Source organism: Xenopus tropicalis, chromosome 2 (assembly GCF_000004195.4).
Source record: "Xenopus tropicalis strain Nigerian chromosome 2, UCB_Xtro_10.0, whole genome shotgun sequence".
Taxonomy (NCBI): Eukaryota; Metazoa; Chordata; class Amphibia; order Anura; family Pipidae; genus Xenopus; species Xenopus tropicalis.
Window position 1 is genome coordinate 94533132 of NC_030678.2, and position 12934 is coordinate 94546065.

The 12934-nt window shown below is 37.6% G+C and overlaps 1 protein-coding gene across 1 annotated transcript in view; it reads left to right on the top strand.

Moving 5' to 3' along the window:
* rasa4 (RAS p21 protein activator 4) overlaps positions 1-12934 on the top strand; it is a 77526-nt gene that overhangs the window by 22864 nt on the left and 41728 nt on the right. The window contains exons 3-4 of the mRNA XM_018091597.2: positions 3561-3617; positions 4919-5032. Of these exons, the coding sequence (XP_017947086.1) occupies positions 3561-3617; positions 4919-5032 (171 nt within the window). The remainder of the gene's footprint in view (positions 1-3560; positions 3618-4918; positions 5033-12934) is intronic.

Consider the following 12934-nt stretch of genomic DNA (forward strand, 5'->3'; position numbering starts at 1 on the left):
CCATTCAGTCACCTGAACCTTGGCGGGTGGAGGAATCACTAATTTAGAAGAGACAGTTATGGTTTGGTGACTGCTCAGCAGAAGCATAGTAATTTACTATGGCTAATAATGCAGACCTGAACTGGGATTCAGAATAGGCTCTGGCATTGCAAGTAAACAGTGGTCCAAACAGCCCTCCACCACCCCACTAAATAGTTACTTTTTAGGGAATTTTACAAGAGCCCTGGCATTTGTCAGAATCCACAGATTGACAGTCTGGGCCTGTGTTTGGGTATATTTGGGTGTGAGAAACAATTGCACCATAACCCTGATGATTGCTTTGCAAAAGAGCCACATAAAACAGTCTCTCCACCCATGCACCAATCATAGCCTCCTACCCTTTTGCCATGTGTAATTCCCCCCCCCCCCCCCTTTTTTCTCCTTGGCTGTTACACTTAGATTCCCTTGTTTGTGGCACCAGCCTTCTGGGTCCCAACAATGAGATTTTATCTGGTTGTAGTTGTCATAGATTGCTTAACTTAGTGGCAGATTATATATTCAATTAATATGGTATAATATTAATGTGTTTTAAAACTGGTTAAAATGTGGGAAAATTACAACTGTTTATGTAGTTTTAGTTAACGACCATCAGGGAAACAGACAGGAATCTAACATTTTTCAGGTATTGCTTTTATTCAGGAAACATGTTGCTTCCCTTAAAAACAGAGGAAATTAGGGAGCAGGAATATGTTTACTTAGCAGAAATTACTGTATTTCTGGGAAATAATAGTGAGATCCTGTGTTGGTTTTTTGTTGGAAATGATCACAAGTGAAGCCGGAAGGAATATGTGTTGTTTTCCTTACCAAGAAGAATACTAATGGCAGCCAATGTGTGACTTGTTTATATACTGCAAGTGAAACACAGTATTTAAACAAAAGAAAAAAAAATAACCTTTTCACATTTGTAATACTGTTTTGATTTTACTAATCTCATCAAAAGAGTGGTCTGAACTATAACATTATCTACTGCTTTTAAAATGTTCCAATATATTGGCATAATTGTATTTTTTTATACCCACACATCTGCAGACCAGATAGTATTAAAATGGCTAAATTCAAGGTGTTCTGGGGGCAGTTAATCAAAACCCCACCACCAAACCTCCATATAGACATTGAAAGTAATAAAATAATTAATGTGCTTTAATATAAGGTGTACCATAACTATAATCACAGTTGAAATTAAAGAGGTTATTTACCTTTAAATTAACTTTAGCATGATGTAGAGCAGGGGTCCCCAACCTTTCTCACTCGTGAGCCACAGTCAAATGTAAAAAGACTTGGAGAGCAGCAATGGCATTATAAAAGTTTATGGAGGTGCCAAATAAGGGGTACGATTGGCTATTAGGTAGCCTCTATGCACACTATCAGTTTACAGGAGGCTTTATTTGGTAGTAAATCTTGTTTTTATTCAACCAAAACTTGCCACCAAGTCACAAATTCAAAAATAACTACCTGGTTTGGGGGCACTGGGAGCAACATCCGAGGGGTTGGTGAGCAACATGTTGCCCCTGAGCAACTGGTTGTGGATCACTGATGTAGAGAGAAATATTCTGAGACAATTTGCAATTGGTCTTCATTTTTTTTATTACCTGTAGTTTTTTTAATTATCTGTACCCATCAGGGGGCCTCCTAAACCACCTGTCTGCACATACAATGCTGTTCTAACATCTGTACTGCAGTGGTTTCATAACACTTCACACATCCATTCATGCAACTCTTACAAATAACACCTGTCTCTATGAACTGCATGACATCTTGGTAATTCTATCACAATAATCACAGCATTCACACCTTCTTGCAGCTATCTAATGTATAAGCCAGTACAACAGATTCTGGAAGAGAATTCACAGCTCTCACTGTAAAAAACCCTTTCCGAATATTTAAATGGAACCTCTTTTGTTGTAATTAGCATGGGTGCCCTTGTGTCAGTTTGAAGGACCTACTCGTAAATAAAGCATCAGAAAGATGGTTATATGATCCTCTTATGTACATATACATAGTTTTCATATCACCCCTTTTCTCCAGTGTAAACAACCCAACATGGCCGTCTTTCTTCATAACTGAGCCTTTCCATACCTTTTACCAGCTTAGTTGCTTTGGTTCTTTGGACTCTCTCTAATTCAATAATATGCCATTGAGCACTGGAGACCAAACCTTCACGTATTTTATATGGGACCTTACTAGTGCTCTGCCTGGCATTGCTTGCTACAGCCAAGTTTATTATCTCCAAGGTCCTTCACCATTATGGATTTGCCTAGTGCAGTCCCATTAAGGGTATAAGTGTCTTGCATATTTTTAGATCCCATGTGCATGACCTTACATTTATCCACATTGAATCTCATCTGTTACTTAGCTGCCCAGATTTCATGTTTGTCAAGATCCTGCTGCAAGGATGCCACATCCTGGATAGAACTGATTGGGCTGCAGAGTTTTGTGTCATCTGCAAACACCAATACATTACTTATATGACCCACCTATAAGTCATTTATGAAGAAGTTTAATAAAATGGACCCAAAACAGAATTCAACAATGGAACCTGTAATCAAATTTTCCTGTTATTAGTGATCCTGATATGTCCATATTTGGGGAACAGTACTTCACTTTAGCCTCTCTAAACCCTTTAAGTGACAGTAATTGACACTTTAATTAATCTTTACCACACAATGCCATGTACGCATTGGTATGGAATATATCAAAAAGCCAACAAACAAATCTATACCACCAGCTCTTTGTCTTTTAATTAAAGGAAAACTATACCCCCAAACAATGTAGGTCTCTATAAAAATATATTGCATAAACAAGCAACAAAAAATATATACTTTTTAAGTAGTATGTGCTATTGGATAATTCTAAATAGAAAATTGCCATTTTAAGATTTTATGGCCGCCTTCTGGTATCATAGGATTCATGGTGCACACAAACAAGCCAAGGCACACATACATGCTAGGCTACACCAGCCAAATAATGGACAGAGTTCTGTCTTTTGCTTCCACACTACTTCCTAATACAGTAAGAGCTGCATTATTTCCAGTCATGTGGTCTCTGAGGGAGCACACAGCCCATCACTTAATGGTGGATCAAGGGAAAGGATGTAAATGGGCAATATTTACTGATATATATATATATTCCAGTTTGGCGAGATTCTTTAATAGTTCACTTAACATAATATAAACTATCTGTTGGTTAAGTATTCATTCTGGGGGTATAGTTTTCCTTTAAGGCAAGAAAATCATTGAAAATAGGTAACACTTAAAATGCACTTAATGGGTCTATTTACTAACATAGATACTAAAGTGTAAAGTGTAGTTGCATAGTAACCATTAAGATTATTGCTTTTTTTCTAACTTGCAGTTGTCTGATCAAAAATTGCTGCTTGCCACAGGAACTGTACTAGAACAGTTTAGCACCTGTGTTAGTGAATGAGCCCTGTGTTTTGCTATTTGGATATATTATTTTGACATGTGTAACTGTCTTCTTTGGATTATCATATTGATTGTGAGCAATTTATTTTTCTTTTTTAGTACTGGCAGCAGCGATCCCTATTGCATTGTGAAAATCGATGATGAGACTATTATCAGGTATTGCAGTCTTGTTTTTCTGAAATGATCAAAGATTTTAATAAACAATTGTGTCAAGTAGTCCTACACTCCTTTCTCTTATTTCCCAGGTGCAAAACAGATAGGGCATCTCAGTTCTCTCCTCTCCTGTAACAACATTGAAAAAAAAACCTCCACCACACCTTTTTCATAACAAAAAGTAGAAAAAATTGTTTTTATGTCAACGCTTTATCACCGCAGTGGAAGGCACCCCTCTGTAATGTTGAAATGTTGACATAATAAAAAATATTGTTTTCTACAGTTTGAAACTAAAATTCAAAGTGTAGCAGAATTAGGGATGCACCAAAAACCCAAATCCATCTATGCTGCAGGCCCATTGCCCAGAGGTGGAGGGCAAGCAGTATGGCAAGCCAGTATGGCAAAGGTGTAGCGCTATATCCTCCCTATAGCTGCTGAATGTATCAGCGAGTTGCGGGCATTGCTGATATGTTCCATACACGGAAGCGGCCCTTCATCTGGAGCAGCCACTACAAGCTTGACTTTTCCCAAACTGAAGGCATGGCACGACTATGGCTGTGGGCAGACGGATGTAGGAGAGCCAGGGGATGAGCAGGACACACAGGCATCCAATGACTGCTCCGCTGCCGGTGATCCCGCACACAGCTGTAGCTACTGCCGCTAAGCAGCTTCTCTCCACTTCCGTTTTCATAAGACAAAAAGTCATGTGAGCTTTCTCCGAATCTTGCAGAAAAAGACCAAAATCCTGGCTGAATACTGAACCGAATCCTGGATTCGTTGCATCCCTAAGCAGAATATTTTTTGTTTTTTTCAAACATTTTTAAAAGTTCCCATAATTTCCGGATAATAGATACTATGCCTGTGTCTTTGCAATATCCTTTAAATGATGTCCTTATGAACAGTGCTAAGCGATGTCAACAGGTATAATGTTTAGTAATGTCATTTCTGTCACATGACTCACTAAATTGGGTATTATAAAAAAATAATTATGTACCCCTCTTGAAATATATGAGGATATTGGATGTTTCCTTCAAGTTCCATTACATGTATTAAAGCATTTGGCTTTCAGCCTTGTGCCTTTTTATATTCATGGAACACCTAGGTAACTAATAAGCAGCAGCGATTCTGATACTGCCCCCTCTCTCCTTCTTCGTGCTCACATCTTTAGTGTTGGAGCAAGTCCAGAGGGGGCCACATTGCTAGTGCAGAGAGTGCTATTGCTTATTTTGCTATAGAGGTACCTGGCTGTTTTGCAGTTATAGTATAGCTATGGCAAATACCTATTTTCTTATGTTCTTTTGTAGAACTGCTACAGTTTGGAAGACTCTTTCACCATTCTGGGGAGAGGAGTACAAGGTCCATCTGCCCCCTAACTTCCATTCTGTGTCTTTCTATGTGATGGATGAAGATGCTCTGAGGTAATTATAAATTGGGATCAGGTTAAAAGGAAAGTTAATTAAGAAGCTTATCTACAAAAAGTTCTGGCAGTTCCATAGTCACCTGTACTTGACCACAAACAATGCAACCAGCCAAATAAATACTAAATATTCTAGAAATATTATAGAATATTAACTCTTTTTTAATTTTTTTTTTTGGAAGATGTCAAGGAATATCTTAGCCTTACCCTGTTGGGTACCCATTACAGTAATGGGAATCCCCACAAGTGTGCCACATGGGCCAAATCTACATACAGGGGTGTGTGTTTTGGGACAGTAATGGCTAATGAAAGCAATTAGTTTTGTGATTCCCACTGACAGGAATGGGAAGCAATTGTATGTTAATGGTCTTTTTTCTATTGCCCCTGGCGGAAGCAGGACAAACAATACCAAAATCTTTTTAAAATGCCAATTTTGTGCAATATGTTAGTTTCAAAGCCAAGTTGGATTATTTAAGTAAACCAAGAAAAAATATAACAGTCTTTTGCTTTATATGGTCATAAAATCCCTTGGTGACCTATAATATCCTTATACTTTTGCAACAGGGATTATATTTTCCATAAATAATATACACGATCTATGAATATCCTGTAAAATATTTCCTTATAAGTACAATATATTGTTTTTTCCACTTCTGTAACAAGATATAGGCTTTTACATGTCTGAAGGATGAAATAAAATACTTTCCATAATATAAACACATATATCAGAAACATGGATTATTTCATGTACGGATTTGAAAAGTCCTATTTCTTCTGAATGTGCCAATACCAAATATATTTAGTTTGTTGGAGATTTCTCACTTGTACAGGTATAGGACCCGTTATCCAGAATGCTCGGGACCAAGGGTATTCCGGATAAGGGGTCTTTCCGTAATTTGGATCTTCATACCTTAAGGGGCTGATTTACTAACCCACGAATCCGACCCGAATTGGAAAAGTTCCGACTTGAAAACGAATATTTTGCGACTTTTTCGTATGTTTTGCGATTTTTTCGGATTCTGTACGAATTTTTCGGATCCAATACGATTTTTGCGTAAAAACGCGAGTTTTTCGTATCCATTACGAAAGTTGCGTAAAAAGTTGCGCATTTTGCGTAGCGTTAAAACTTACGCGAAAAATGCACAACTTTTCGCGTAAGTTTTAACGCTACGCAAAATGCGCAACTTTTTACGCAACTTTCGTAATGGATAGGAAAACTCACGTTTTTACGCAAAAATCGTATTGGATCCGAAAAATTCGTAAAGAATCCGAAAAAATCGCAAAACATACGAAAAAATCGCAAAGTACCGATCATTACGAAAAAAACACAATCGGACTCCATTCGACCCGTTCGTGGGTAAGTAAATCAGCCCCTTAGTCTACTAAAAAAACAATAAAACATTAATTATATCCAATAGGATTGTTTTGCATCCAATAAGGATTAATTGTATCTTAGTTATGATCAAATACAAGGTACTGTTTTATTATCACAGAGAAAAAGGAATTCAATTTTAAAAATCCTAATTATTTGATTATAATGGAGTCTATGGGAGACAGGCTTTCCATAATTCGGAGCTTTCTGGATAATGGGTTTCCGGATAAGGGGTCCGATACCTGTATAGGCAAAATCTCCCAGCTTCTGATGTATCCAAACAGATTCTGATGTATCCAGAATAGGTAAAACTGTCTGTCTACTCCAAAGTACCAAGTTGCAAGACTTTCCTAAATTGCAGTTTGTGGAATTTGGAAAAATCACTTCAAAGCTTCCAGTCTACATCATCTTAGATGTCTTTATATATATAAAGACAATTCACACTAAATATGAATGTGAAAGTTCTACTGAACAGTTTGATACACAATATGCATAGATATATCCAAGTATGTGTTTATGTATGGACCCCAAATGAAAATAGTGCATATGGATTTTTGCCAAATAATTTTCTGTAAAAAGAGCCCCATGACTGCATATTACGGTATGTGTCCTAAGAGCCCCTAACTGAACAGAGACACACAGAAAATGATATACTTTTGGAAAGTACACATTCTGACAAATCTAACATGGGTAAAGACACCTTTATACAAAGAAACAATCTGCAAAACTTTCCTACAGTTAGCGGTTCCTATGACTTTTCTAAAAATCGCGTATAAATGTTGCAATTTGCCACATTATCTCACAGAATGTCTTACATACAATGACACATCACCCTATATATAAACGCCAGAGGTTTACTGAAGAGTTTGATGCCCAATATGCATAGATTTGCCAAAGTATGCGGTATATACAGACTCCAAATGAAAACAGTGCATGTGGATTTTTTCGTCTACCAAATCAATTTCTGCAAAAAGATCCCCTTGACTGTGTACAGAGACCCCTAGAGAAGCATATATTTTTGGAAAGTGCAAATTCTGATAAATTTAAAATAGTTAAAGACATATCTTTTTACACCAATGGCAAAGCTTTCCATAAACTTTTTGGTTTTGATGGCATTTTTGAAATCACCTAAAAATGTTGCAATTTTCTGCATTTATCTCTTACACAATTTTTTACATACAAAGGCAAATCACCCTAAATTTGAACGCCATAGGTCGGCTGATCAGTTTAATGGCCAATATGCATAGATATACCAAAGTATGTGTTATGTATGGACCCCAAATGAAAATAGTGAATATGAATTTTCTTCCCTGCCAACTCAGCTTCTCCAAACAAAGCCCCCGCCAGTGTATTATGTGCTGTAAGACCCCCTAACTATACAGAGACCCCCAGAAATCCATATATTTTAGGAAAGTACACATTCTGTGAAATACAAAATTGGTAAAGATGTCTTTTTACACCAAACTCCCAAACAGCAAAGCTACACTAAAAAAACTTAACAAGCAACAATGCAAGCATAATATAAAGTCACAAAAATCAAATACGATTAGGCAGATCACAATACCTCATCCAATAGTCAAGTTGTTTTTAGGGGAGAAACAAAACAAAAGACAAAATGATAAAATAAAGAACTAAAATAAAAAAGCAAAAAAAGTGTGTGTGTAAATGCATGTGTGTAAATGCATGTGTGTAAATGTGTAAAAAAAAAAACATTTAAATGGTCACTTGCTGTTTTTGTGAGCAAGAGGGTCCTTTCCAGCACTGAGGGTCCCAGGATCATGTTCAGGGGATGGGCACTGGGGAGCTGGAGGAGGAAGCACTAACAGCAGACAAGTGGGTGATCGTGTCTGCTGTTAGAAGTTGGGTCCTCGCAGGGGAGGGTGCCCCCTTGGCTTGTTGCTAAGGTGGTTGGGGCGCATCTGACTTTCTGCAACGTTGGCAAAAGCAAATCCCAGAAACAATGTTCCAACATCTATAGGAATGCCTTCTTGGTTTGGGAATGTTATGCTGGGCAGGCAAGTGTTGCAACACTCTTATCTTTACAATATAGTAAACTAATAGCCTTGTGGCTTATCCATGGTTATCTTGTGGGTTGTGAGCAACTATACTGACAGTTCTCTACGTCCCTTTTCATATATACATTTATTGAATCGATTGCTTCTAAACCAAGCACCACCATCAAAAGTTGGCAGGGCCCACCCTCAGTATGCATCAATTACTAGCTTACCAGTCACCTTGGCCCTCTGGGTGGTGGGTTCTGCCAACAAGTCGACAAATAAAACAAAGGCACAAATAATACAAAAAAAGTACCATGCAAGCATTGTGTCACTTTATTGTCACATTAGAGGAAACCCTACCCATCATCCACCAAACACCACCCATCCCCACAAGCCCTGCCCCCTTTGCAACCTGGGAGTCAAACTTGCACAATTCTTGGGGTTCACTTCTTCCACTAGAGCCTTGACTAGTACCCTCTGTATGTCCCTAATGGTGGTCCTGTGGAAACCAGTAAATGAGAAAGCTTTAAAATAAAACAGTGCCATTTCTCACAGGTACAGATCTTTGATGCAATATATTTTATCCATATTATATACTTATACAGTACAACTGTAGTTATTTTCTTTTGCAACAGGGGTGTAAATTAAATGGGATGCAAGGTACAAAACTATAGAATGGATGCATAGGAATATGCAGGCAAAAAAATAATGCCAATTAGGCAGTATTTATATGATTCTGCATGAACAGATACATTCAATTAAAAATAATTTTGTTAGGGAAACTGGGAATTCCACTTGCGTGGATATATCTCAGGAAATTAAATGATGCTTGTACAGGGCTAAACACTTGAGTTGCTCAGTAGCAGCTTGCTAGGCGTTTGCAATGCATGAATTACAGAAATTAAAACATTCCTGACTGATTCATTTATACAGGAGCAAGCAACAGATAAAAGAAAAATCACATGAATGCAAAATCTTAATACATTGTAATCCATAAATAGATACTTTAAGTGTTTTAGTTTAACAGTTCTGGGCAAGTGTACAAAGAGACAGATTCTGTTTAATGAGAAACTTTATTGTCTATAAGGAAAACTAGGAACTAAATCTGGACATACAGTAGGTTTTTCTCATTAAAAATCTCAAGTGAATAAATCTTACACTCAGCAACATATGTAAAGATACAATACTTATAGCCAGCCAGCCAGTATGCCACACAGATAATCAGATATAAAAGGTTCAGAAATATAAATACTATGAGATCCTAATGGACATAATTCTGTATAGCTGTCTTCCCATTTATATAACTAGTATAAAGCCAGCATTTTAACATGTAATGAGTTATTTTTGATCCTGCAGAAAAAATATCTGGCTTCAAAAATACACTAGTATGACTGGGAACCCATAGGATATAAAGTAGATCAATTTGTTTTCTTAAAAGTAAACTATATGTACATCTCTTTATATATATATATATATATATATATATATATCACATAAACCAGGTCATATGTAAAACCCTGCTTTATCATTAAAGTAGTAGTTGCCATTAGTAATTCTAAAAAGATAATTGCCATTTTAAGTACAACTGCTATTTTAAGGGCCACCCTCTGGGATCATATGAATCATAATGCACACAAACAAACCAAGGGCACACATATTCATTTATATACATATAGGTTCACATCAACCAATTAATGCAAAGTTCCTTCATTTTACTCCCACACTTCTTCCTGTTACAGTTGTCCAGAGGTTTACCTTTATATGACTGCAGCTGAAGACTAATGATTCAGCCAAATTCAAATCCTGAAAAAGTGCTGGGAATTTGGGCAAATCCTAAACTAAATTCTGCTCAACTTTCACATAATGCAGAGTGAACTGAAATATTTTTATAATGCACAAGAGCAATGAATACCTTGTAAATTATATCCTTAAAAACAGTGCTTAGTGGTGTCATCAGTTATAATCAGGTCTTAGTGATGTCATTTCTGCCATATGACTCCCTAAAACTTGTGCATTCTATTAAATAATGCAGCCCCTGTTGTATAATATGAGGAGTTCCAAGACCAGTGCAAAAGCACTCAGCCTACAGCCTTTCTATGGTCCAGGAACTCCTCTGTAACTTATAATATCCTTATAGTTTACAATAGGGGTATGTTATTCACTTGATAAATTGTCACATTCTGAACAGGATTGTGAATACTATTAAGACGTTGAACTACCCTTTTGGTATAATGTTATTAAAACTTGCCAAATTGAAGAGAGCTTATGATGGGTAGTCATGGGGTGGTTCTGTTGCCCACTTTTGCAACAGTGCTGCTACTGCTGATGCTGTTGGCGCTACAGGAGCCCTGATTCCCCGCTTACTATGGGGAAGCAGGTATAACTGGCTGTTACTTGGCGTGCCTCCACCCAGGGCAAGGACAGGTTGAACTGTAACACCCCTTCTTGGGAAACTCTGTATTATCCTCCTTTGGATAGGGACTCCCTGCAACTCCCGGTACCTTGCCCCTTCCCTTTGGGGTAGCTGCTTACCGAGCAGTTGAGGATCCTCTCTTTCAGGAAGAGACCAGGACACTGGTATGATGTTGAACCAGAAGAACTTATTTATTGCAGACAGGCAGGGTATCCAGAAGCACACATATAAGTCAGGGTACACACGGTACTCCAGCCAGGTGATCCTCCTTTGGAGTTCCCTCCGGCACTCACGCCAGAAGACCCTCTCTAGGGTGCTCCCTGGTACTCCCGCCAAGCGGACACCCCCTTGAGACCTCACCTCGGTACTCACGTCTGAGCACCCACTGGATTAGGAATCTCCTAACTGACCACTATACCCCCTGACTCCAGCAATGTAGTGCTGGGGGATCTTATTCTCACTTGCTCCTGTTGGGGCTATATCTGCCTATACATCTGCCTATATATCTTACCCTACCTATCACTCCTAGAGTGATCTATTACCACAGCTTACTATCTAAACGCTGGCCTGTTATTCACCCCTCCACATAGGGAGGTCCCAGGCTGAAAAACCTAACAGCACATGGCTGCATTCCCTTTTATACCTTAACACACCACCCAGTGGCTGCTGCCTGAACTACAGGGAAACTCCCTTTTAACTAATTACATCCCAGACCACCTTAGGTGTCCCAATACTACAGTTCCTCCCTGGGCCTATCCTAAGGGAACCTGTCATAAGGGGCCCAATTTTGGGGATCCCTACAGTTCATTGCATGCTGATTTGTTTGCCATGTTAATCAAATCTCTTTAAAATAATCTCTGTTCACACTTCTTACTAAATGTGTGCTCAGAATGCTGGGTTGATAGATGCACGTACACAGGAAGGGTGCTGCTGGTTTGTCTGTTTTATGCATGGTTCTATGAATGGAAACACTTGAGATGGTCAGGAAATAGGTGTGTAATCGGTTTTACATCATCACAGAAGAAGACGGACTCCATAATAAATTGTTTCCGATTGCAAGAAGCTGAAAATACTGTTTTGAAAATTAAAACTACCCGTTAAGTAAAGATCTGATTGGTTGCTATGGGAAAAAAACACTGGTGATGCTGTCTTACACACTATTATAAATATGCTCCTTAGTATGTTATTGAATGTGATATTCTTGGCAACTTTTCAGTTGTTTTTCATTTGTTATAGTTTATAAATTATTTGCCTTCCTATTTTCCTCTTTCTAGCCTGCAATTTAAAATGCTATCTGAGTGTTGGGGGTCCCTGACCCCTAAAGCTAAAAACTCTGTGAGATTACAGATTTCTTATTATTTTTACTCTGTATTACTTATCTGTTTTATCAGGCCCTCTCCTATTCATCATCCAGGTTGTCATTCAAACTGTTGCCTAGTTGCTAGGGTACATTGGGCTCTAGCAACCAGATAGCTGCTAAAATTGAAAACTGGAAAGCTACCGAACAAAATGCTAAATAAATAAATAAAAAAACACACTTGCAGAATGTTTCAAAATTTCACTATATCTACATTATACTAAAGATTAATTTAAAGGTGAACTATTTATTATTCACATATATCTGTGTTAGTTTCCCCCTTTACTTAGATCATAATTACATTTGTGGGGCAGGGATTCTTTTCAGTATAAATGCTAATTTATTTAACTTAATGCCTTTTTTTATTCTTATTTTTATTATTTATACTGTACCAGTACATATGTATTATATGACCCATTCATTAAATAAAGAATATTGATACGTGTTCATTTTTAGTTCATTTAATTTTTGCCTATTTTATATCGTCTTTTTTGCTTAGCTATTACCTTGTGTTGTATGTTTATTCCCACATATCCATTCCCTTTTATTTTCAGAGATGTTATCACTCATGTTCTGCATGTTCATGTGCCTGATTTTGAGATGTGTATGCATTTTCACATTCTCCTTTCCTATCATGTCAGCAATTTTTTTTTCTCTCCCATTACATTTTCTGGAGTAGAAAAGAAAATTGAGTGTGCACTGCAAATAATTAGTGAATGATGTTACAGGATGAGGGTGCTAGAGAGATAGCTAGAGAGACAGTA